This window comes from Lontra canadensis, unplaced genomic scaffold, assembly GCF_010015895.1.
Source record: "Lontra canadensis isolate GAN:19392208 unplaced genomic scaffold, GSC_riverotter_1.0 scaffold75, whole genome shotgun sequence".
Classification (NCBI taxonomy): Eukaryota; Metazoa; Chordata; class Mammalia; order Carnivora; family Mustelidae; genus Lontra; species Lontra canadensis.
In genome coordinates, this window is record NW_022631069.1 from 9,362,074 (window position 1) to 9,388,439 (window position 26,366).

General features: G+C 42.6%; 1 protein-coding gene across 2 annotated transcripts in view; it reads right to left on the reverse strand.

Annotated features, from left to right (window-relative positions):
• The window catches only part of AHCYL1 (adenosylhomocysteinase like 1), a 38,276-nt gene extending 13,945 nt beyond the window's left edge, over positions 1 to 24,331 (reverse strand). Inside the window, exons 1-2 of one of the 2 annotated variants that reach the window (XM_032881511.1) lie at positions 23,941 to 24,329; positions 21 to 132 (exon numbers count right to left, since the gene is read on the reverse strand). In XM_032881511.1, the coding sequence (XP_032737402.1) occupies positions 21 to 132; positions 23,941 to 24,060 (232 nt within the window). In that variant the 5' untranslated portion in view covers positions 24,061 to 24,329. Of the gene's footprint in view, positions 1 to 20; positions 133 to 23,940 lie in introns of both variants that reach the window. The other variant, XM_032881512.1, reaches the window with a different exon arrangement.
• Positions 24,332 to 26,366: the final 2,035 nt, after the last annotated feature.

The following is a 26,366-nucleotide window of genomic DNA, read 5'->3' on the forward strand; positions in this document are numbered from 1 at the left end:
GGACATAAGTTCACACCTACCTGAACTGTAGCTGTCCGTGGAAGACTGGGAGATGGAGCGAGACAAAGATCGGCGGCCTGTCTTGGTGGGGAACTTGGTGAACTCCTGCATGTCATCAGCAAACTGGATTTGCTGTAAGAGGAAGACGAACAGTTGAAAATTTACAACAGGCATTCTATGAAATGTTCCATTTTTTAAGGCCATGTATTTCCTTCCCTAAAACCCAATGTTATTATATAGTTCCTACAAGCCAGCAATTCTCAGACTAGAGTGAGGGTAGGCGGAAGTTACTTGCTGACTCCTCCCCAAATGCCAATTACTGCCTCTTTCCAATTGTTGTAGAATTTTGGGTTGGGGGTGGGGGGGCTCAAGACTGAACTTCTTTTAGCGTCTCTCCAAATTTCACAAATCTTTCTTCTCACATTCCATGAAGTTTTCTTTCCTCTTACAAACTTGACACATTAGGCTCTTTACCCTTCCTCCCAACTCTACCAAAAAAACACACAATCTCATAGTGCTTCTGCTTTTTTTTTTTTTTTCCAAAGGATTCTCTTGAAGCACATTCTTATCCTGAAATTAGCAATGGTCTTGTTGTTTGAAGAAAATTATGGAGCTGCCTTGAAATAGTGACAGGCACTGGGGTGCCAAGTCAGAGTCCAATGATAGCTATACAAAGCCATGCAGTATGCCCAGAACTTTCCATATCCAATAAAATACTGGCATGCAATAAAGCATGCAAAATTCAAAAAAATATATGCACTCCACAGTAAAATCTAACTAATTAGGACTAATTTGAAGGAGAAAATAAATGACTTGGTAAACTCTGTATTAAAAACTTCGTTAAATGAATACACCAGAAGTAGGTAATTGTTTGAAGGATACTTGGAAAATTAGCTTTAATAAATGGCAAATACCTTATAATTAATATAACTTAGAAATTAATGGATGCTTCTAAAATGTATGAAAACATTTTCTTCTATTAAATGATTTAAACCTTCCTCCTGAATGCTCTCTTTAAGCTCTGATAAACCCTTTAAAACACAAAATAAACTTCAGCCTCCTGAAAAACAGAACGGTTTGAGACTATGAATTGAGATTCTCCTCACAATCTGACTAAATCTGAAAAGGTTCCCATAGAGAATTCATTAAGCTAAGTCTCTAGCAGATAACTCTGGAAATATAAAAGCTATTACAGATTAAAATCTTCTCCCCATAATGCTAGCAACATGGGTATAGCCACCCTGAAGCCAGAACAGTAAACTGCTTGTTTGTTACAGCGGCAGTATAAGAATCAGGCATAAAAGTGCAACACAGAAAAAGAACTCAGTAAATAAAAAGCACTCGGTCTAAACAACATACATGGCACCAGAACTTGATTAACAAGTATCTTTATACATCCTAAGCAGCTTTTTTAGTTTAGTTGCTAAAACTTAAATAATTTAAACGCCAAAAGCACAGTGCCTTTCAAAACAACCAACCAACCAACCAACCCACCCCACTCTTTGGGGGCACCTGCGTGGCACGTCTGGTTAAGCAACCAACTCCTGCTTTCAGCTTAGGTCGTGATCTCGGGGGTCATGATCTCAGGGTCATGAGATGGAGCCCTGGCTCCATGCTCAGCATGGAGTCTGCTTAAGTTTCTCTCTCCCTCTGCCCCTCCCACCACATGCACTTTTTCTCTCAAATAAATAAATCTAAAAACAAAACAACAAACCCACTCGTTGAAGTGGCCACAGGTCAGCATGTGCCCTTCAAGAGCGGATTTCCCACTGCATGTTCACATGACTTCTGCAGTCAGCAAAGCCAGTTTTACCGAAGAGATTTATCCAGGACCAAGGTAATGACTTTCAAAACCAATATGCAGTTCTTTTGGTGGGAGAAAAAATACAGTCAAGAGACCATCAATGCTTTTTAACACTCTGCAGAGGCAGCCCTTCCTCCATCAGCCTCCTTGTTCCTGGCATGGGCAGTCTAGTAGGAAGCTACTCTTTTCTCTTGGCTGTTATGATTCCCTCCCCTGTTCATCTTTTTTCAAAAGGCTCTGGGCCTATTCCCAGACACCACCTACCTGGTGGTGGCGGGGGTTGGGGAGGGAAATGCAGTAACATTCGCAGTTTCTTAAATTAAAAAAAAAAAAAAGAGAGAGAGGGAGAGGTGGCTGTGGCAAGATAGAAATGTTTCTGCAGCAACCTAAGAACTGATTTAATAGTCATAATCCTACCTTGTATTAACAAAGCTCATCAGTAGTCTACAGCTTAGCAAAATCTTTCCCATCTAAAAATATTAGGCTGTGTTGCAAGCAGCTTACTGATCAGTGCAGTGCCCCATCTCTCAAATAATGAATATGGTCCATATTTGAAGTGGGCAGACTGTCCATTCAAGCCATGGCATGGATGGGTGGCTGTCTATTCTTGGAGCTCTCTGATATTTTCACTGCTTACAGATAAGGTGGTCCAGCTATACAAAGATGCCTGATCACCGTGTCTTCTCTCCCCTCCCCCGCCAAACTGCATGCTGAAGAGAACCTAGATCACAACTTATGCTCTGCCAGTGCCCACCAGGCCTGCTTGCTCCATGGCAGACTAACAGCCTGCAGCTCTGTTTTTCTTTTTGAAGTACGGCCTGGAGCTGTTCACCTTCGCATTGTAAACAAAGACACTGCAGTCAAGAGCAGTTTTTGAATATTACCCGTTTTTCCCTCTAGTGAAACCAGATCTCAGCAACAGCCCTCTAAGTTGGGATGGCTTCACCCCACTTACACAAGTATGATCATTTAGGTAAAAACAAAATCCGAAAATGGCTGCGAAGCTGTTCTGTTTACATTACTTCCTATTATCGTCATTTCTTCCCATCATAATTAAGTCTCCACTGGTGTACCTCAGTGTTTCTTCGAAGCTGTATCTTTACGGAAGCCTAGTTCTAAACAGGATGTGGAATGGGAAAGGGGGAGGGAAAAAGAGATAAGGTAGCTGAACTTCAAAAAGTATCTGAAAATCAAAAAGTCCTGTGTTAAAGAACTATTTTGTGTTTGAATACTCACCATCCCATAAACAGACTTACCCACACCAAGCATGCCAGTGTTTCATTCTTGAACTAATATTACATCTGAGAAAGGTTAGAAGGTCAGATTGACCCATTCTCCAAATAGCACATCCAAATACAGAAGTCTACTTGGCATGCCTTAAAAACTCAATTAAATATCAGGCCAATTCAATGTGCTATTTTAAAGTACCCATTCAAAGGGCTCAGTGGGTACAATGGTTGACTCTCTTCCATGTGACACTGAAAAGGATGGAAAGAAGCTTTCCAAAAACTCTGGGATCTGATGCACCCACCACCTCGTGGGTAAGTGTGGTGACAAGTGAGCTGAAAGAACTGCTGTTTATAATTTATGAAGAAAAAGGGATCACAGGCAACCCCAAAACAGTTATCAGCCTCCAGGGTAGACAAACTGTTTAATACTATTCATTCGATTTATCCCAACTGGTTTTTACCATCAGAAGCTGAAAAGTTTACTTCCACAAACACGGGTTCTACCTACTCAGATGTTAAATAATACCTTAGCCACACTTCCTTCCCAGGTCCCACCCAATCTTGCTCTCTAGATCCTGAATCCCCGAGAACTGAAAGCCATCAGAATTGCACCATGTATAGCCAAGGGATGATGATCAGGATAATACTCATGGAGTGTTACATTCTTTTAGTCAACACATTTGGGAGGCACCGACTAAGCACCCAGCGCTATCCCAGGGAAGATCTATGAAAGGAAATAAGGGCCCTTATAGTCTATAGATTTCGTCTGACTGAGAGAGTAACCGTAACACAAATGGCTATCATAGAATTTTACTGCTTCTTGAGGAAGAGCCTAGATATTGCAGTCTTAACAGCCTTCTCTGGATATTGTTCAGCTTAGGCCTCCAAAAATCAGAGGTTAGGCCAGACATCTTAAGAAACTTGTGATTTCACATGCTATCTAGCAGCTTTTAATTTCCTCAGAAAGGTCTCCTCCTAAGGGTGAAGAACAGACTCAAAGGGAAATAGCAATCATTAGGAAAACAAACCATTAAGAAAGCACAGCTTAGAAGTGAGTAGAGGGACTGGTCTATCTTTCTGCTGGGGAGTATGTGAAGGGCCAGTATCCCCGCTTCTGGTACACTACTGATCTTCTGAGGCATTCCCAAATTTATATGATCTGTCCCACTGTCTCCTCCAGCATACTGTATGTGCAGAATTTTCTGCATATTTCTCAGCTAATACTTAGCAACTGAGCAAAAAGATGACTATCGGAAGCTAGAAATTTTAATAAGGTCAACTACTAAGGTGTTGTTACACCTTCCAGGATTCCTACATCTTTTCTAATCCCTCTTTCACACATGTTCTGGCTAATAGATTCCTTCTTCTATAGAATCTACTCTCATCTGCTCTCTTTTCAAAGGGAAGGAAGAGGGTATGGCTATCAGCCTAAACAAAACAGGTGAAAGACCTTGCCTTGATACTTACCACTGATCAGTCTGATTTCATTTCAGATGAATCCAAAGAAACAGTTATCAATAAACACCAATATTTTGGTACAAGAACTATGTTAAGTCTGCACATCTATCAGACCTTCAATTAGGTAAAAGAAATTTCCCAAAGAAGAAGGGTATCCTCTTCCCAACACGCTGCTCTCAGGTACTCCACCAGAAAATAATTTATCTCAAGGGACTCAATCTCAGGCCACTGAGTTGAATCCACAGCCTTCTTCAGTCACTTCTTCCACTCCCTAGTGCAGAAACCAGTCTTCTGAGACTCAGCAGGTTTTGGCTGCTCCCTGTCCTCCTTCCCTGTCTCAAGTTTCTTAAGTTCTCAGTTTCCCCAGATGGGGCCTGAGGTGGGGGGGGGGCGGGGGAGGGTGACAGCAAGCTGACTAATCACAGCACATATCTCCCTCCACCACTCCACCCATCTCTGTCTCAAGGTTAACAGGATATAATATGCACACGCACACGCACGTGTAGACACACACACACACTGCCAGAACACACTTCTAGAAGAAACAGTCTTTTCAAAAATGGGACTTAACTTGATCTTTCATCAATGCTGGTGGGAGGAAGGGGTGAGGCAACACCAGGGCTCACACTGCCTAGTCACTTAACTGGTGAGGAAGGAACATAAAGCTTGAAAACCTCTGCCAAAGATCAGTCCTATCCTTATCAGCTACTCCCCCACCCCCCCACCCTTCTTATGAGACAATGTACCTCACGGATTTCTATTAGCTCGTATTTTTAATATATACATTAAGTATAAATATAAATTGTGTGTGTGTGTATATATTTTTATTTCTATTTTATTTTTTTGTACAGGTGACTGAAGAAATCTAGATTCCTGGAACATATCCATGACTTCAGTGATACACAAAAGTTCCCTTTCAACTCACTCTCCACCCCCACTGTCCCATTTTTCCCAACTTTATTCTCATTTTCTACATGTAAACACTTTAAAAGAATAGTATAATAAACACCTGTATACCTTCCCTCTACACTGAATCCTCCCATTTCCACAAGTTTCTACCTCTGTATATATACACACACATACATATGCATCCTTTCAAGTGATCCTGCCTAAAAAGATTGCAAACATGAAAACTCACCAATCAATTCTTCAGAATGAATCTTCTAAGAATAAGGATATTCTCTTACAGAACCACAGTAACATTCTCATACTTTTAAGAATATTAATAAGCCTATCTCATCCAGGCTGTGGTCAAACTTCTCCAATTATCTCAAGAATACCTTTCATGAAGATACAGTATGTGCACAAGGGACTATTACATGGTCATAACAAAGAACGACACCTTGCCATCTGCAGCAACCACAGGGTATTATGCTAAGTGAAAGAAGTCAGAGAAAGACAAATACCATAAAATTTCACTCATACGTGGAATTTTAAAAAGCAAACAAACAAAAAAAGAGACAGGGGCACCTGGTGGCTCAGTGGGTTAAAGCCTCTGCCTTCAGCTCAGGTCATGATCCCAGGGTCCTGGGATCGAGCCCCGCATCGGGCTCTCTGCTCGGCAGGGAGCCTGCTTCCTCCTCTCTGCCTGCTTCTCTGCCTACTTGTGATCTCCGTCTCTCAAATAAATAAATAAAATCTTAAAAAAAAAAAAAGACAAACAAAAAACATACTCTTAAGTACAGAGAACAAACTGGTGGTGGACAAGAGAAGTGGATGGGAGGAGAACAGGGAAATAAAGAAGATGAAGACTTCTCTTGATGAGCACTGAGTAATGTATAGAACTGTTGTATCACTGTACACCTGAAATTAATATAACACTGTGTTATTCACAGTTGAGCAATTAAAGAAAAAGAATCTTTCATAGTTATAGACTCAAATGCCTCCCCAACTCTTCCAACCCAGGATGGAATCAAGGTTCACTAAATGCATTTGGCTGTTAGGTTCCTTTAGTATCTGGTAATCTAGAACAGCTCTCCTGCTTTTATTTTATTCCCCTCTGTGGTATTTTCTTCCTGGAAGAGTACAGGCCAGTTGCCTTATGGAATCTCCCATATTCTGAATTTTTCAGATTAGTTCTTTCCTGTAAATTAGAAGTTCAGTTTTGAGGTTTGACTTGGAAGAGATTAAAATTTTGGCAAGAATATTTCATAGCTAACATTGTATACTTTGCATCGTATCAGGCAGCACATAACATCAGGTTGTGCCATGATCAGTGACACCAAGCTGAACCCTGGGTTAAAGTGAGACCATCAGTCTCTGAAAGGTATATTTTCTCCTTTGCAAGTAAAGGTTAAATTGTGGGGTGTTATTTTTCAGCCTGTGAATATCCTGTTCCCTAGTGACTTCACCATCTGTTCATAATCCTTGCCTGAACCAATTATATTGGGGGGGGTGGTTACAGAATCATTTTTTTTCCCTATCATTCTTCGCACATACATTAGCTGGCATTACTTTTATAAAGAAAAGTTTTTCTTCTTCTTTTACTTTTTTCTTTACTTGTCATTCATATTTTTATTTATTCAATCTGTTACACTAAATTATACAATGAGTACACTCAATGCTCCAGCTGTCCCAAACTGGGCCAGTGGGAGTCTCCTTCAAGCTGACTTTTCTGTTTAAGCGCTTCCTTCCTTTCTGGCATAAGATACACCAGATTCACCTTGTTCTTTCTCTGCTTCAGACCCAGAATCAGCCATTTCTCCAAGAAGCCCATATTTCTTTCAGTGGGGAATGTTATATAGAAAGTAGTTTCTGAGTATATAAATTGAGCTAGTTGTTATTAGAGATGTCAGTGCTAGTAAGTTCTTTAATGGGACAGAGAAATCTTTTTGTTTACTCATGAGTTTATATTGATATTTCCATTTCAAATTTAACATTGCCTTTTTAAAACTTTTAATTTTCCTATTTGTATTTCTTTCCTCTTATGATGACAATCTTGGTCTCTAATAGCAATGATACACTTACTTGTTTTATTCTGTAATACATCTAAAACAATTTCAAAATTTTAAGAGTAATATTACTAACAACATGCTACATAGTATAAAGTATCAATATTTCACTGAAGTTCTTTTTGTCTTTAGAAAATACCTCAAAGGATGTATAGTTCAAGTATAGTTTTCTAGGTGATTATATAATCAGTTTGATATGCAGTTATATTCATTTGTTTCTATTAACAAGCAATTATAAGGTTTCCTTTTTTCTCTTTAATTTTTTGACATTTTATGAAACACACGTCTCAAAGTTCTAAAGGTACAGTCAGAGATGTCTCTCTGCCATTTCCAACTCCACCCTCCTCCCCATCACCATTTTCATTGGTTTCTGGTTTATGTTCATTTCTGGAGATAGAAAAAAAGTATATATTTATACTCTTATTTTCCTTTTCTTACCCAAAAGGCAGAACGCTAAAATATTCTACACCTTGGTTTTTTTGTTTTTTCCACTTAGGAAATCACTTTGAATTGGTTCAGAGTATAAGAATCAGTAATTCTTCTTCTTTTTTTTTTAATTAAGTTTTTTTAATTTTTTTTTTTTTTATTTGACAGACAGAGATCACAAGTAGGCAGAGAGGCAGGCAGAGAGAGAGGAGGAAGCAGGCTCCCCACTGAGCAGAGAGCCCGATGTGGGGCTGGATCCCAGGACCCTGGGATCATGACCTGAGCCGAAGGCAGAGGCTTTAACCTACTGAGCCACCCAGGTGCCCCAAGAATCAGTAATTCTTAAATGCTGGGAAGGACTGCAGGTTACTACTATTCACCTTCTATGTTTATAATAAAAAGTCATTAACCTAAAGTCAACCTTGACTTTAAATAGAGCTCAAAGAAATTAAACCGGCAAACCTCACTGCAAGGCATGCTGGGGTATTCTTTAAGATGAAAATTTGTCAAATGTTTATAAATAGGTAAAGCTGTACACGCCAAATGAATTTTTATGCAAAGAAAAGTTAATAGCGAATGCAAGCAATCCATCAATGGACAGATCTAGAAGGAAGATGGAGTTTCTGACATTTTGGAAGGTGGCCACACAGACTGAGTAAATGCCATCTGTATAATTTCTTAGCCTGCCAAGAAGGAACAAGATTGGAGATGTATAAAAACAATTCTTCCTTCCTTGATCTGGAAGTTTAGCTTACACGAAAGTGAAAGCCAACTACATCTTGCAAATTCAAAGTCTCTACACATACTTGTTTGAGTGAATGAGTCCCACCTATAAGTCAGAGCAACTTTGGGGAAAGCTATATCCATTCAGAGGTGCAAGACATGCAAATCCTTGCCAAACAGTTTACGGCAGAAGAACTAGAAGCAGTTCCATAAAAGCAGTAGCTGAGTTTACCTAGATGTGCTTTCTAAACTCTAGACTAACACCCAGCCAAGGTTAATAAGACAGAAACCCTATCAGTTTTTTAGTTACCATCCACTGCTTCCCATAAAGTATAGGCTCAAGGGAGTAAAAAGTCATCAAAACTCAACATTAAATAAAGATATTAAAGACCTAATACTGAACAGTGACTATGTAGTAACAGGTATTGTATCCAAATGTGGGTGGGTCAACAGGACCTTTCAGAATCCACTCAGCAGACACATAGTTTCAATTTCAAAAAACAAGGTAAAACCACTTTTTAAAGACTCAGCAGCAGGTGGCTTTAGTTTCCACAGCTGTTAACAAAACACAAAATATTAAACTTCTAGGAGACTAGGGACACAAGGACAAGAATCTGACCATCGGTCACATCAAAAACATAACTATATTTTTCATCCTAGAGAGGTAATGTTTGCCATCTCTTCCTGGCTTTCTAACTTGAGATGTGTATGTTCATTTTTAGATAAAAGTTTCAGGATGAAATCATGACCTCAGATAAACCTGTAAGAAAGAAAATGGTGAAAAGAATTGTTGGCTGTAATGTCTCCGGGGCTTTTAAAAATAAGAACTACCCAGATACCTGGGTAGCTCAGTCAGTTAACTGTCTGACTAGATTTTGGCTCAGGTCATGACCTCAGGGTCTTGAGATCAGACCCTACATTGGCTCTTTGCTGGCTGTGGAGGCTGCTTAAGATTCTCTTGCTCTCCCCCTCCTTTCCCCGCCACCCGATGCACCCGCTCAGTCTCTCTCTCTCAAAACAAAGAAACAAAAAACAAAAAGCAAACAAAAATCCAACAAAAAATCCCAAACAGGGGCGCCTGGGTGGCTCAGTGGATTAAGGCCTCTGCCTTCAGCTCAGGTCGTGATCCCAGGGTCCTGGTATCGAGCCCCACGTCAGGTCGTGATCCCAGGGTCCTGGTATCGAGCCCCACGTCGGGCTCTCTGCCTGGTAGGGAGCCTGCTTCCCCCTCCCTCTCTCTCTGCCTGCCTCTCTCCTGCTTGTGATATCTGTCTGTCAGATTAATAAAATCTAAAACAAACAAACAAACAAAAAACCCCAAACACACACCAAAAAACCCCAAGACAAAACTACCTATTTGCTCCAGAATGAATACAGGATAATCCCCTCACTCTATTTCCCAGACCAGAATACAAAAGTGGAGTTTTCCTGACCCCTGACTTTAACGGTCATTTTCTAATGAGTAAAGTGGATAGATGCACAAGGATAAAGATCTCTTGCTCTAGGTTGTATCACAAACTAAAAGTCAAAATCAAATCTGGTATAGGAGGAGTTACTCAGCACGTTTTATCAATAAATAACAATGCCAGAACATCACTGATCTCAGTATTTTTCAAACCATTTGTTTAAATGTAGGCATACAAAGAACAAGTAAAACCATCTGTGAGCATCGCATCAGGACTTTTACTTACTGCTGATCATAAATTTGAAATCCACATTTAAACCAGTATTGTAAAAACAAAGGTCCTATGAATGCCTGTATTTTTTTTTTAAATATTTTTATTTTATTTATTTGCAGAGAGAAAGCACGAGCAGGAAGAGTGGCAGGTTCCCTGCTGAGAAAGGAGCCCGATACTCTAGCCTGATGTGACACTCCCAGGACCCTGGGATCATGACCTGAGCCAAAGGCAGACGCTTAACCAGCTAAGCCACCCTGGCATCCCCTGAATGCCTAGATTTCTATGACGTTCTAGTTTAAGCACTCTGCTTCAACATCAGTGGCCCACAGATATGACTTCTTTATAGAGGATTCCTTACAGAGGATCTGTATTTTCAAAATATTTTAGAATCTTTGAGTGCAGGATTTACTCTTCACAGATGAAAAAAAAAAAAAAAAAGAACAGGGGTGGGGATTAAGTGACTTGCTGAAGGCAAATTTGCTAACAATGCTGAGATTTAAAAAAAAAAAAAAAAGCAAAAAGCAAGGGAGAAAAAAAATCCCTACAGGTCCAGTACTATTATCCTTCTTTTGGAATAGGCTGGGGGATACAGCAGCTTTCCCCTGTATTTTCAAGAAGTCAGTTACAGAATAATCTACTATTGCACGGAAGCTCTCTGAGCTTCCAGATGAACACTTGTGAATCTAGGGATGGAAAAAAAATTCTTTCTGTTCCAAAATCTACATTGATTTTGGGAGAAATACAAAGATGCAAAGAAATATATTAAAGTTGCCAACGAATTGCCTTGAGGGGTATGGTTCCTTGGGCTGGAAAGGGTGAGGAGAGAGTAAGAGCCCAAACATTGTGGAAACAAAAAGCTCTGTGCTGGCATGTATGTCCACTGTCTTCTGGTGGCAGAATGGGGAGGAGGAGAATGCACAGGCAATCTAATCCTGACCACTAGGATGAGAGAAATGACCCCAAAATGTCTTGTAGGCATCAAGAGCAATGTAGAAATTCCATCTGTGTTTATTACACAAGGAGATTTTCAAATTTGGTATGGTCAAAACCAACCAATGATTTTTTTTTTTCATCATCCGGGAAACCTGCTATTTTCATAAGAAATGACCATACTTTAGGGGCTCCAGGGTGGCCCAGTGGGTTAAGTCTCTGCCTTCAGCTCAGGTCTTGATCTCAGGGTCCTGGGATGGAGCCCCACATCGGGCTCTCTGCTCTGCAGGGTGCCTGCTTCTCCCTCTCTGCCTGCTGCTCTGCCTACTTGTGATCTGTCTCTCTCTGTCAAATAAATAAATAAACTCTTAAAAAAAAAACCATACTTTAAAACATGCAACAGAGAATACATTTTAAACGTGTTTTTTAAGGCAACTTATTTATGTTGTGCACAATGGGAACATTTGGGCATTTTCCCTCTCACACACAGCACAATTAGAGTATATGTCCTTAAACTGAGAACTCCACCAGGTCCCTTTCTCACCTGTGGTGTGGTATTCAAACTATTTACTCCAAGTCACCTTGCATCTACTAACGTGTCTGAAAGACCGGGCAAAGTCAGATTTTTCCAATACAAAACAAGTTCTCTGACTTTACAACAACTAAAAAATAATTCTTATATGGTTATTAATTTTATTGAAGTATTCTGGATTTAAGCAATATGATTACTGAATTTTGATTTCATATCTATGGTAGGTATTTAAACTACTCATTTAATGAATGAAGAATACATTCTGGCTATATGGTTTTTAGGATAATTTTTCCAAAAACTGAGTAGCAGGTTTTAACTATATAGCTTACATGCTGAATAGAATCTTAAACAGTCCCAGGAAGTGAGGTCTGAAATTCCTCTGATCATTCAAAGGGCTTCTTTAAAAATAGAAAATAAATTGGTGGTATGATTCTATTCCCCTAGATTAGGGAGCTTTGGTTTTTAATGGATCATTGAGCAAACATCGAGACATCCATATACTAACAGCAGGTTGGAAGGTTTCATAGCAGAACAGCTTTTCCATATGCTGGACAAACTGGAGCAGTTACAACTGAATCATCTAGAGCCTCCAGTCTCTTTTGGTGGGGGACTGTGGGGTCTGTTCTTTAATGGGCTCTGAATGTATAGCAGTTTGGCTTAGAAGGCCTTGAATACAGCACTTTTCCAACAATCCCTCAGTGTGGGTCTGGAAAGTTCCCCTTAGATCTCTGGAAAGAGAAACAAGAATTCCCTGTAAAGATCACCCTTCAAGAGGTCTTGATCTGTAGTTATGCTAATGATCAGATTCCAAGGAGGTAAAGGTAGAACTGGCACAGGGCTCTGGGTGCTCACTGTGCTCCAACCTCTATTTTGGCTGTGTCCTTTCTACATAATTCTTTTCCCAGTGTCCCAAATGAAATTTCATTCATACTTCTGCAGTATATGTTATACATGGTACTAACTCTAAGGCAGGGTTTAGCCATTCATTCAAGTCAAACACCAAGTCTTCCAAGGATAGAGACATATTAATATTGGTATACATAAAGCAAAGCTTTGTCTGCCCTCCCGTTTTTATCCTGAGTTCTGTTTGGTAATAAAGGAATAGTGGCAGACCCTTATGGAGTAAAAAAAGAATCTTTTTCCTTTTGGGTCTCAAATCCACTCCCTTTGGCTTAAGGCTACCTGGCTTGCCAGCTCAACCACCTTTCTGAGTTCCACCCTACCTTGTTTCCTCTCATCTCTCTCCAGTCTTTTTACTCCTTGGCTATTTCCTCAGCCCCTCATCAATCAGGTCCTTCTGTGAGGCTGTATGCTGAAGCCAGAATTTCGCTAAAACGTCCTCTCATGATCTTTATAATTTTACTACACTCTTAGTCTAGGAATTGATAATATAAACTATCGTGTTAAGAAAATTCTCATCTTCTGACCCAACTTTTAATCCACTGAGTCCAAGAAGCTCAGTCAACCAGAAATCAAGAGGTGGGAATGGGAACAGCGTCAAAATCATTCAAAGAGCGCAGACTCAAGAAATGCTATTTGTGTAGTGGAGGCTTAGAAATTCCTTGCACTTGCTTTTTTAGAGGCACCCTCAAGTTCTTTACAAATGGCCTTGGCTATGCAGAAGAAGAAACTACAACCCAATGTGGTTAGGAGAGAACAATCCCAAATATCCAACTCATGGCCTGGCCTGATCCTAACCACCAGGTTCTCAATTCTAGACAAGCGTTCTAGGTTTTTAGCCTGGGTTTATGGATGGGCGCCAGGCTGCCAACTCTCCTTATATGTGAATTGTCATATTTATACACATAATATTTACATTAAAATGTGTGTTTATTTTTCTGGAAGATAAACACAGTTCTGATAGGGCTCCAAACCCCAGATGGTTAAGAACCACTACACTTGACTTATGTGACCCGAATAATAACCTCTCAAGAATGTAAACTCCAGAGGATATGGATCTTTGTCTTGTTCACTGTTGAATCCCAAGTGCCCAGCACAGGTCCTCAGATATAACAGTAGATGCTCAACCCTGAGCTGATAGAGCTGAATGATTTCTGGTCACAGTCTATGCTGAATATTTTGGAAAAGAAGAGTAACAACCCTAGGCTATTTTCAGGACCTCTCACATGGGGCACAAGATTTTTCCTCAGGGCCAAAGTCATTCAAGGTAGGTGGGAGCTACATTACCATCCCAGTATCAGATTTCATAACAATTTTGGCCAGTCTTGCTAGATAATATAAAAGACTGGTTGTAAATATGAGATCTTTAAAGTTTAAGTGGTTTCAAAAAGCACATACTATCCTATTCTCCACTTGCCCCTATCCCTCAGCTCTTACCTATTCTGATTAAGGAGATCTAGGTTAGGGCCCTGAAATGAATGTTTTGAAAAGCTCCCTAGGTGACTGATTTCTTCTGTCCCTTCCCCTCCACGAGAAGTACTCATCGAAGATAATCTAAACAGGAATCCGAAAAAGCAAACCCAAGCACAGTGAGTTCACCAGGCTCTTAAAGCAACTGAAGGCACACAGGGAACAACCGGGTTAGACACATCTCGTTCAGAGATAAAACAAATACGGCAAAGGAAGAAGAAAATCTGCCTCTTTAATACCAACTCCATCTGTCAGGTACAGCCAATCCATTAAACAGATCTACAGGGTTTAGGAGAACATGACAAAGAGCTTGTTGTAGGAAGAGAGACTGTATTTTTACAATGGCTTGGTCCAAAATCAGTAAGAATTGGCAAGGTGCTCTCATTCCAAACATGCCCGGTGTTCAGCTAATCCCCTCCCTGTGGAGTCAAAAAAGAATGTGCAGAATTCTGAACCCTCTATTCCTCAAATAGGAGGGGTCCCTTCTTCTGAATGCAAGGGTTGAAACTAATCTCATCAACTCTCCACTCCTAATTACAAACTAGGTAGATGAAGGAGATGCCTCCCAACATGGGTGCTCTCCATCTAACCTTTATGATTTGTAAATATCCTTTACCCCACCTCACAGAAGTCATGCCTCGGCCAACCTCAATTTATTTTCAACTGGCAAATAAGAGCAGAAACCACCCCCAGAGTAATGTTTTCCTCGGGGAAATCCTGGGGAAGGGTGCAATAAGGTCAGTGCCTCCAGCATGCGTTTTCCCTGGACTTACAATACAGCTTATTACATTTAGAACATCATGTTCCTAACCAGCTTGGTCTCTTTTCTGTTATAAATCTGAAGTAAACAGATTCTACAGCAGCTACAAGTCTGTTACCAAGGCCACTGTATTGATCAGTATAATTAACATTCACAATTCATCTAGTCCAGCATGACAAGCCAGCTGGGCTACTCTCCATAAGAACTGAACACTGGGAATCTTCATGTCTTGCGTGCTAAGAAGTCTGGTGGTCTGAAGCTGGGCCCTAAAAACTTGTAGGAGACTACCTGGCTACTCACAGGAAACTGAATTAGTTACCAGAACAATCAAACACATCTGTCTTCTTTACGAAGTGCCTATTTCTACCTCCAAAACTACAAAATTCTGAAGGTCTCCCTTTCCCCTGAATCCTGCTTACATCACATACTTAGGGAAACAAAACACACAAAATCCTCAATGCCAACTAGAGCCTGATTCCTGGTTAGGACAAGCACTGGCCCAGTTCCCAGAAGACTGTAACTCTGAAGAAGGTGTCTTTCAAAGACAAGGGCATATAAAGCTTTTGAACATGGAGCTCAGCCATTGGTTCAGAAAAGGCAGCTAGGGTTGCAGAAGGAGAAGAATCAGAAGTTTGCCCACTGTTGTTTATTACTTTTAGGACTCCAACACAAACTCCAAAATGAAACCGTTCAACTCACTGCTGGCCCTCAAATCCCAAACATCCTAAGAGTAAGCCTCTGTTCCTTAAATCAAGAGCATGTGTAAACCAGAACAGCACTTTCAACTTAGGGCAGTGTCCCTAATGCTAAGGGTTTAAAGCTTGGTGGGACATCAAATTACCTTCTCATTACATGTAAGGATATCCCTAGGCTTCTAGCCTACTGCCCTGTGGTTTAAAACTTGGTGGGACATCAAATTACCTTTCCATTACATGTAAGGATATCCCTAAGCTTCTAGCTTACTGCCCTCTGGTTCTTGGCTACTCGGCTAAGAAGCTGGAGGCTTTGTATCTCAACAGCCTCCTCCCTTACCTCCTATTTCAGGCATTATAAAGAGATCTACTAAGCTGTTGGAAATTCTTATCAATTTCTCACCTGCAGTTTTTGGTATTTCCATTATCAACCACATGAGAGGGATCGAGTTAAAAAAACAACCTTTTGCCAACTGAAAGGGACAGGGAGCCAAAGCAACCAAGTGAGTCCAACTCACTTTCTCCCAGTGATAATCATCTCACAATATCTTCCTCCATAAACAAGTACTGACAGTACTCCTATGCCAGGCACTGCTATACGTAAATGTGAGATACAGTCCTTGCCCTCGGTATGCCTGGGTTACAGAAATCAAATGAAAATTCAGATTCAGGTATTAAGTCAGTCCTGAAAATAGTTTTGAGAAATACTACACTGAAATCAAACCTATTTTTGAGAGATACAGAGGAACAAGTTATTTTGTTTAGTTTTGATAGTGTATCACGTGAGTTCCCTAAACACTCCTGAGAATCAGCTCCAAAGCTTTGGAGGCACCACGCTTCACATGAAGGGTAGAGGGTATGAGACGGTGTAAGAACCCCTGGAAGTTGCTGAAATGCTGGTTTCAGCATGCCTAAGTTCCTGAGTTGAACCCTCAAGGCACTGATAATGAGTCTCTTGGGAAGCTGAGGAGCATCCCAAAGAGGGGGCCGGCAAAGAACACCAACAACCTCGGCTTTGTTTCAAGGACAAACTGTGAGCTGGAAACAATCTCAGCAGTTTCTGCATCTGTAAAGAAAGGAGACACTACAGCTGAAAGACCTCCGCTTCTAAATCAGGGTTTTTAACCCAGGATCCACAAATGTGTTTCAGGAAGTATCGCAAGTCCTCTGAAACTTACGCAAGTTTTTGTGTTCCTGAATTTTCCCAAAGAACTGTAATTTTCAGAAGATTCTTAAAGGGAGCTAGGACTCAAAAGATTATGAACCATTGTTCTAGAGTTTCTAATCCAGTGACTATCTCAGGAGCATCCCTCAAACTGGCAAAAGGGAAACCTATTTCAGTTCTCTAGCTTCCACACAGACTCACCTACTTATTGACCTCTCTCCTAAAAGGAGAAACAGAGATGAGGGTGTGCATTTTGAAAATTCAAGGCGAAGAGCTCTTTTCTACATCTCCAAAATAAAGCTAACCATCCTGAGAGCCCAAATAAATCTTTCTTATGACCTTTGAGGAGGGAGGTGGCCGAAACGGGCACAGCAGAACCATGGTCCTACTTACTTTTCTAATAGGCCCCGTTTTTGGTTTCAGGATCCTAAGATCATGATGAACACAAGCCAAAGCCCCAAAACTCTGACTTGAGGTCAAGCCAGTCCTGGGGGAAAGGAATAAAGTAATTCCCATTATGTCCGTGGAAACCTGTGCCCCTAAGGTTCACCTTAATTAATAAGTACCACAAGAGTTGGAAACATTTACAAACAAAACAAGACAAAACCAAACCCAGAACTTCCAAAATCTTGACATTACTCACACCACAGTGCAATGGACAGCTTCATTCAGGAGATGGAAATGGTTACACTCATCTCCTCTGGGCCTTTAACCCCTCCCTCGCTCACTCACCAATTCCCCATCTAGCTCACACATTAGCGTTTTCCTTGGCACCTGGAACACACAGCATGCTCAGCGGGATTCCACTGACGCCACTGTACACGCACACTCTTCAAGAAAGAAGAGAAAGATATACAAAAGGGCCTTTTCTAGTTGGGCAGTTTTTCAGATTGTAGAGAGCTAAGCCTGAGGCAGGTCCAAGATGAACAGCATGGAACAGTGGGCAGTCCTAAGCCCTCCTGTTCAAGCCTCGTTCCACCACACGACTGAGTACCGGGTGTCCACTTTAGCAGTGAACTGGTTTGGGCTGGTGAAGGAGAACATTTTCAGCCCATTAAGCTCTACAGGTAAAGTACAGAGGCATGTCAGCTGAGGTACTGGGACTTCTGTGGCAAGAAAGCAGGAGCATGCTAGGCCAGTCCTACATTTGGGTTTCTTCAAAGTCTTTTCTTCCTCTCGACCAAAGGATTCCAAATACTACCTCTTACCAGTGGTTCATTATGCTTTTTCACTTTGTGGCCCGTTTGTGTAGTAAATGATTAAGCCCCATTGTATATTGCTAAGTAGCACCAATCATTATACTCATTCTGAGATTAAGGCACCCGACTAAATCCTTTGGAAAAAGTGAACAGAGATAGGAAAAAAATGAGACCAGTCTCAGTGTCAACAAAAGCACGGGTGTTCCACCCTAGTTCTGTAATTGCTTCAGAGCAAAGGCCACACACTTCTGCAGGAGAAAATCAGTTAAATGTAATTAGGAGCAGGCGGTTTAGAGCAAAGAGAAAGAGTACCTGAGGGAGGGACTTGGAATACACAGGGATGGGATCTGATGGTGATTATATAAAAAGATAAAATCACACCTCCAAAGGGTCTTTGGAATTGTTTTATGTAATTCAGGGATTCTAGTTTGGGAAGACTCCCAGATGATTGCAGTTTGAGAAAATAAACTCCTGAACTCAGCTAGCCCACTGTCTGAAAGGCACCCACCTTCTACAGGTGCATTATGTGATGTGAAGGGTGGGGGAAGAGGGGTCAGGTAGAGCATGCCCCATTTCTCTCACAAACTCTAGGTTCTCCCGTTGTCTGCGCACCTCTGAGAGGTCCACTATTTTAGTGTTCAATAGGTTTAAGTCCTACATAAAATAACATTTTTCTCGCGGAAAAAATTTTTTCCTGTTGAAAAAACATTCCAACAGAAACATCTTTGTTTTGGCTCTTTAAGACCATTTCAAAATTCCATATAAACCAGGGTACTTTTCAAAGTTTACAGAGGCAGTCACTGAACAGCATGGTGGGAAGACAGGTCTAAACCAGAACTGAACCAGGCAAAGGAAAAACATGGTCACTCTAGTTATAAAGGAACAAAAGCACTAAGTAAATTTACTAAACGCTAATCCCCTCAGCAATCCTGTAGTACTATCATTATTCCTCATTTTACAGACAAGAAAATGGAGGCTCCACAGGTTAAGTCACTTGCCCAAAGTCACATGGTTTTTGGATGCTAGGGACTGAAGGTAAACCCGACTCCAAAAATCAAGTGCTTAATGTACATTGTACTTCTCAGTTTTAGGAACAAAAAGGGGAAGTTAAAGAGATCTTATGTAACAGCTAAGCAAGAGTGGGAGAGCAAGAGAACTACCTGAATGAGTCAAAGGGAAATAATGGAATTGTAAGAGAAAAGGTGACCATACTTTTATGTGAAGTTTTAACTGCTTATCATATTCAAGATGCTGACATCGTTTACTGACAAGGGTAGGAAAGACAATTTGTGGTAAGATCTTGTTTACAGATCATAACTACTTGAGGTGGCAGAGTAAATTTATGAAGAATCACAGGCAACTAGAAATCTACAAGATTCTATGTATCAAAATATCCTTCATAAATAACTTTACAAGAATATATAGGGAAACACACACTGGACCCAAATGATACCCCCCCCCGATAAAATAAAACATATCACGACTGTAATCTTGCCAGCAAGGGATCTAGACAATGAACAGATTTCTGGTACAAGATAAAAGTCTAAAGGAACTTAGAACAAAGTAATTTGGAAAGTAGTGTCTAACAACCAAATAAGAAAACGAGATAATCAGTATCTGGAGAAATCCAAACATGATCTTCTTACACCCTTGACTTTTGTCTGAAGACTGTCCCTAAAACAGCAGCTGTCCTGAAGAGAATCAAGAGATCCTAATAATGTAGAGAAGATAGGAAATATTCACATATCAAACCTCTTCCTGGTGAATCCCAAGAAGTACTGGTGCAAATTCAGTAATACTGCACCAAGAATTAGCCATAACATAGCCCTGATGAGAAGAGGAGCAACCTGCATTCCACCCGACAGGTTAACAGCTAAGTAGACTCACTAGGGCTCTACTTGCAATCACTAGCTCACCCTTTTGATAAACGGAGGCTGCTACATGTGCCTTACTCAAATAAAGAATATCCTACAAGCAAAAGTAGTAGTGTGTCTTCTCTTTTCCCCTACTGCTGGTGGTAAAAGTCTGTCTGCATAGATCTTAGGTTTAATGCCTAATGTTTCACTCTGGAGAGTACCCCCCCTTAAATATTCGGAAGTACAGAGTGTCCCCCCAGTAAACGTTCACAAGTGCAGAGAATAGCAAATGCTCTGACAGGCTTCCAGAGAAGTCTATCTTCGGAAGTTTCATCAAGCTGGAGATTTGGGTTTACTCTTAGAAAAAAATAAAATCAACCCGATACAATGTCTATTTCCAAAGCCCAAGGACAGCTCTCACTCCTGCAATACAAAGTAGCAAAAGGAGGGATAAACACCCAGTGATTATGGGGAACTAGCAGGTTTATTTGGGTCTACTGATAACTGCCAACATTAAACAAAGATCCTCTTTAGCTGTGGCACAATGTACACTACCCTTACAACTAAGGAGCCCCTTTTCCAGGGCGCCTGGGTGGTTCAGTGGGTTGGGGCCTCTGCCTTTGGCTGGGGTCATGGTCCCAGGGTCCTGGCATGGAGCCCCTCGTCCGGCTCTGTGCCTGGCGGGGGGGAGGGGGGGAGCCTGCTTCCCTTCCTCTCTCTGCCTGCTTCTCTGCCTGCTTGTGATCTCTGTCAAATAAATAAATAAAATATTAAAAAAAAAAAAGGAACCCCTTTTCCCACCCCAATTTTCCTGGCAATACAATCTGAAATCAACAGTAACAGTAATGAACAAGTCTTACCATGTGACTCATACTACAGCTGTTAATACTGTCCCATGAAAATCTCCTTTAGAATTCTGGGTCAGCCAAAGCTGTCTTCCCTGGTAGATGGTACATGTATTACCTCCCACATCTGCTAATGCAATTCCCTTTATCATCTGACTCCTAGGAGGGAAGAGTTGCACGTGATGATCAGCCTCATCAATTGTCTTAGTCCTCAGGGTTAATATTTTTTCCCTTCCTTCTACAATTTTGACTTTTTCTTTTTTTAAAAATTTATCTATTTATTTGAGACAGCGAGTGAGCACTTGGGTGGAGGGGAGAGGGAGAAGCAGGCTCCCCACTGAGCAGAGAGCCGGATACAGGACTTGATCACAGGACCCTGAGACTACCACCGGAGCCAAGGGCAGAAGCTTAACCAACTGAACTACCCAGGCACCCCTAGTTTTGACTTTCTATCTATATTGCATGTGTCTTGTGTGACAAGCCATCTCAAATGCTCACTAAAAAGAGGGATAGTAAGTATACCAATAGACTTCCTTAAAACCACTTTTGCAATCTTATCTCCTAACATGCACCTAACTCTACCTGTTCCAAATGAAAAGCACTCATTTGGTAGATGAGGAAACTGACATACAGAACCTCACTTGCTTAAGGTAGCACCCATTTAGTTGACTTCCTGACACCTAGATCAAACCTTGAATCAAACCAACAGGTCCTATTAACTTCACAGTACTGTGGTAGACCCTGGGGCATACAAAACTAAGTTATAATTATAGTTGAAGAATCTCAATCTGCTTTTAAATGATGGACATCTACTCTGCCTGCAAAGTGAACAAAATTTCACCAGTTACACTGGAATCTGATCTAAGGACCATCAAGGTCACCCTAAAGTGACCTATAGCCTGACTGGCACCTCACTTCCTTAGGGGCCCTGGGGCTTGGAATGATCTAAGGATTAGTTAGTCTACAGCCACACTGGAATCCTCACAGGGTAAGGCCGGCACCATCTGAAGAGGTCTTTTTCTTATATCACTCAGAACACACCACACTGCATTTTTTCTCTTTTCTCAAGCTTTCTCACATTATCCACACATGGCAGAGGTACAAAAGTTACTTGTCATAATGTCCAATTCAGTTGTTCTGAAAAAACGGATCACCTAGAACTTGCTGTGTGACCTTGACCAGTCCTCAGTCAATTCATTAACTAAATAAATGCCTTTTATCATCACTAGGGGAAGGGTAATTAGTCATCATAAATCACTTTAATACAAAGTGCTGTGTAAATGCTAAACAACAAACCTCAGGCAGAGCAGGATTAATAAGAAACACGGGGGTACATTTACCAACAAATGGAAACTTGTAATAGGGTCTTCCCACATTCCTGGCAGAGACTGCTCATTTCAGCTAATGCAATGAGTCTTTAAAATCATTAGCATTTGGCTTGACAATAGTACACATGAACAATATTCCTCCTGGGAAAAAAAGAGGAAAAGGAATATTTATTCTTGGTAGATGGTCCTATAGACTTCTCAATTACTAGTTAGCTAGGTGGGCAATTAATATTTGAATACCTACTACATGCTAGGTATAGAGCTACGCACAATACACACACTGGTGAACAAGAGTCCTTGCCTTTATGTTGTTTACAATCTACAATACAAACTTTGCCTTACTAGTAAGTAGCACTTGCAAGAATATGGTCTTATTAAAATTAAGGCACGTAAGAATAAAGACGCTTAATCCCTGAAGCTGTTAGACAAAAGAGGATAGGCTAATGGGGAGAGAAGAGTTCAGGGAATTAGGGTACCAGGGCCTTCCCCTAACTCATCGTAGGTATTACCCTTAAGCATTCTTAGAAAGGCCGTGCCTGTGATTCCAAATAGTGCAGATTACAGTTACTGCCCCAACAAAGCAGTCAACTGAACTGAAAGCACTAAAAATAAGTTAATCAGACTCCACAGAATCAAAAGATCTACTACCTTTTAAAGGCATTCTACTGGTACATTTCTCAATTTTGTGAAAAAAGAGAGCTACAGCACACAATGGCGACCTGTCTTTTCAATCCTGTATTTGATTTCTGGAGTGGTAGATTAATCTACTTTAAAAACAAAGTCATCCCTCCCACTATGACAGCTTAACTAAATCAGGTGTAGAGCCTCAAGGACTGTAACTATTCCTGCAAACCTTGTATGCAGCTTACACGAGCACTGCATCCCATCAAACACTGCAGGCAGAGGCAGCCTTGAAACGCTGTCTTTACAGGAGGGAAATATTTATCCAGCTTTCTCACTGATTTCAGAAAGGTCACCTCTCTGCAAAGATTCTCCCGTCTACTGTTAACTGGGTACCAGGTATGTGGAAAGTCAAGATGTGGTTGACAGCAAATGCTCACAAAGCACTTGGGATCCCAATTCCACCATTCAGAGAACTATTTAGGCTAAAATCTCCAAAGGTTGCTATTTAATCTTTCACGACAAGAGAATTAGTAGGGTGTCCTTTGAGCTCATCCCGCAGTACAATAGACTAAACTTGTTCTGCCTCAGTTAAGCGCGGTAAAGAATGAGCAATCCTTCCTTACCACCCACCCCTCCAACCCACCCAAGCTCCTTTCTCAAGGGATGCCTAAGTGATCTATTCACATGACTACGATCAACCTGTATCCAAGACAGGGTCTGCTGTCACCAACCTCCAAACGTTAGTATCTTACATATGTCGAAGCAACTGGACGACAGTAGAAGGTGAAAATCATACTTTCCTTTTCAATCTCATATTGCCCTCGCTGCTTTCACCTGTATAAAAGAGCTAGCTCCACGTATTTTTTCCTTTTGCCTCCAAGCTAGCACGCAGTTGCTGGATAAACCAGCCACTGCTCCCAAAGATTTGCCCAAAGCAGCTCTGCCAGATTTACCCAATCACCTGAGAGGTGATTTTCTGTACAGCGCCATCCCCTGGGGCTGGTCACAAGGGTCGACTGAGTTGGCTCACCACGGCCCCCCCCCCCCCCCCCCACCCCCGTCTTCGAAAGGCCCTTCATCCAGGAAAAGTCAGCCGCAAATTTAAGGCCTGGCCCTTTCGGATTTCAGAAAGATCCCGGAGGGCTAGGGCCAAGGGACAAAGGAAAGTGAGGTCAGGGGCGGCCTTTCCAGCTCGGGATAGGCCTGGGGTCACTCACCCGCCACCCCTCACACCACCTCTGTCGTCCCGGACTACCTCAAACCTGGCCCCTGAAGTCCTGAACTAGCCGGAGCCCGGGCCCTGGGCTCGCTCGCGCCCCTTCCGCGAGGCCCCATCCCAGGCCCCCGCCGCCACCCAGAGCCCCCGCACCTTCTTGGGCGCCTTGGTGACGGTGGCCATGAAGGAGTACTTCTCAGCGTCCTCAATCTCCTTGGCCTGCTTCAGCTCCTCCCCGACCCCGGGCAGCGGCATCGCGTCAGGCATCGACATCCCCCGGCCGGCCCGGCCCGCGGCTGACCCGCCGCCCCCGCCTCTTTCCCTCACCCGCGCCCGCCCGCCCGCGCGGCACCCTCAGACACGCGTTCGCCCACCCTCCCGCAGAGCCCGCGCGGAGCTGCGTCCGATGCTAAGGTGCTGTGGCCAGCGTCTCGTCCACTCGGCAGTCTAAACCAGCCAGACAGGGACGGCGGCTACAGGAGCACCAAGACCAGCAGCGCCGAGGTCCGACCGGCCCGCGCCGCCACCTCCGCCGCACGCAAACACGCACGCAAAGTAAGGGTAGAGGGCGGTGACGCCACGTCAAGTACTGGCAGCTTCGAGCGGGGCGGGGTCAGGGGAAGAGGCGGGGAGAAACGGCGCCCTGCCGTGACGTCACCACGCTGGATCAAGCTGCAGAAGCCACGCCTTCTTCTTCCCTTCTCGCTGGTTCCCAGAGTGAGCTGGACACTTTCCGGCGCCAGGTGGCGGCATCAGCCCTGTGAGCGGCGCGTGGTTTCCTCAAGGACGCCTCGAAACTCGGCGTGGGGAAGAAGGGGTTTCTTTGGGCTGTGGAGTTCCCCCGCCAAGGCCTCAGAGGGGCATAAGGGTGACGTTTGGAAGCAAAAACCGGAGTCCTACGCGACGCATTCTACAGCCAGTACCAGGAAATATGCGGGGACCCAGACGATCCAATCACTGCCCCAGACCCTTTGGACCAGCAGCCCCTTCCCCTTCTGCTCACCCCATAAGGGTCAGCGGAACAGACTCATAGCACGCTGGTTTCTGTACAACCTTTTGTGACCTCCACCACCGTCTCCGCTAGGTCTTGCTTGTTTAAAAGAACTTCAGGCCGCAGAGCTAATGTTATCTGGCCATTGGGATGGGGTTAATGGGTAGGGAGTGCAGAGGAGGGGGCGTTGGGGGGTGGTAGAGAGAAGTCCTGCCCTGAATGGGTTTCCTGCTCTCCCCCAAGCATAGACTCTGCCAGCTCCCGGTGGCACCTGGGGCGTTCTCTTACTGGTCCCTACTATGTGCTCTAGGTTAAGGGCCTGGATAGTAGAGGTGTTCGTGATACATTTTATGTTTTGCAAGACAGTCCAGCTGCAGAGACAAAGCCTATTTGGAACCTAATGCCAGCTGAGGTAGCATGTCCTTTGAGATTTAAAGGACACTGGCTGAGTGCCATGTCCTGTGGAAAGTCCAGTGCCCTTCCCGGGATTTCTGTGAATTACTGGGTCTGTGTGTGGGGTTGGGGGAATGACTTAGATTTTCATGGTTATCTCTGGCTCTAGATTTCTGCCTCATCTGAAGTTTTATTCACTGTTCTGGTGGTGGTGGTTGTTTCTTTAGTTCTGCTGTCAATTCAAATATGGAATGCAGCCCCTTCTTTCAACCCCCATGCCTATTCCAAAACAACGGCAAAAATAATGCTGTAACATGTAGCAGAACTTTTAATGAAGGTTTGTGGGCCACAGGGGAGAGATTACATCACACAGCAAACAATTTAAAATCACATTTCTGAAATGTTCTGCAAAGTTATTTTGGCTATCTTGTCACCTAGGGTTTCTCATGGGCCACACCACCCCACAAAGTTCCCCTAGCCCAGTGCTGTCTAATGTGGCTTCCTCCATTACTCCCTTCCAGTTTTATTTTATTTAAAGTCAATTAATTAGCATATAGTGTATTATCCATTTCAGAGGTAGAAATCAATGATTTATCAATCGATACAACACCCAGTGCTTGTTACACCATGTGTCCTCCTTAATACCCAGTCACCCAGTTACCCCATCCATTACTCTCTTCCTATCCTTCCACCTCCCTCTCTCTTCCTTGATTGACTCTGAGAAGCCAGATTCCTCTCTACCGTGATGAGTAATTCAGGTCCTCCCAGTACCCTTGTCTCAAATTCCCCATGCCCAACCAAGCCCACCTTCTTATACCCAGAAGCCCACCAGGTCTTTGACAGGCTCAACTCTTTCAAGAAAGAAACTGTGGTTTGAAATGACATCTTTTCCACTGGTTTGTGTTCAAGATTGGGGAGAGTATGAAATACATGCCTCTGGGGCCCTAGAGTCTTAGTCAGAGAAGCCCATGTTCCAACCACCCCGCCCCAGGGGGCCGTCTGTTTGAATCGGGCTGCGAAAGTGCCCGAAAGGCTGCATGCTTCCGCAGGCCCTCATGTCAACTGTTAGAATTCTCTATCTGCCCACTCTTTCAAGCCCCCAACTCCCCTCTGGCGGTGTTCCTGTATCAGAAGGGACAGAGAGCAAGGGGACCAGAATAGCAAATTCATCCACACGGGGGCCAGACTGGTACCT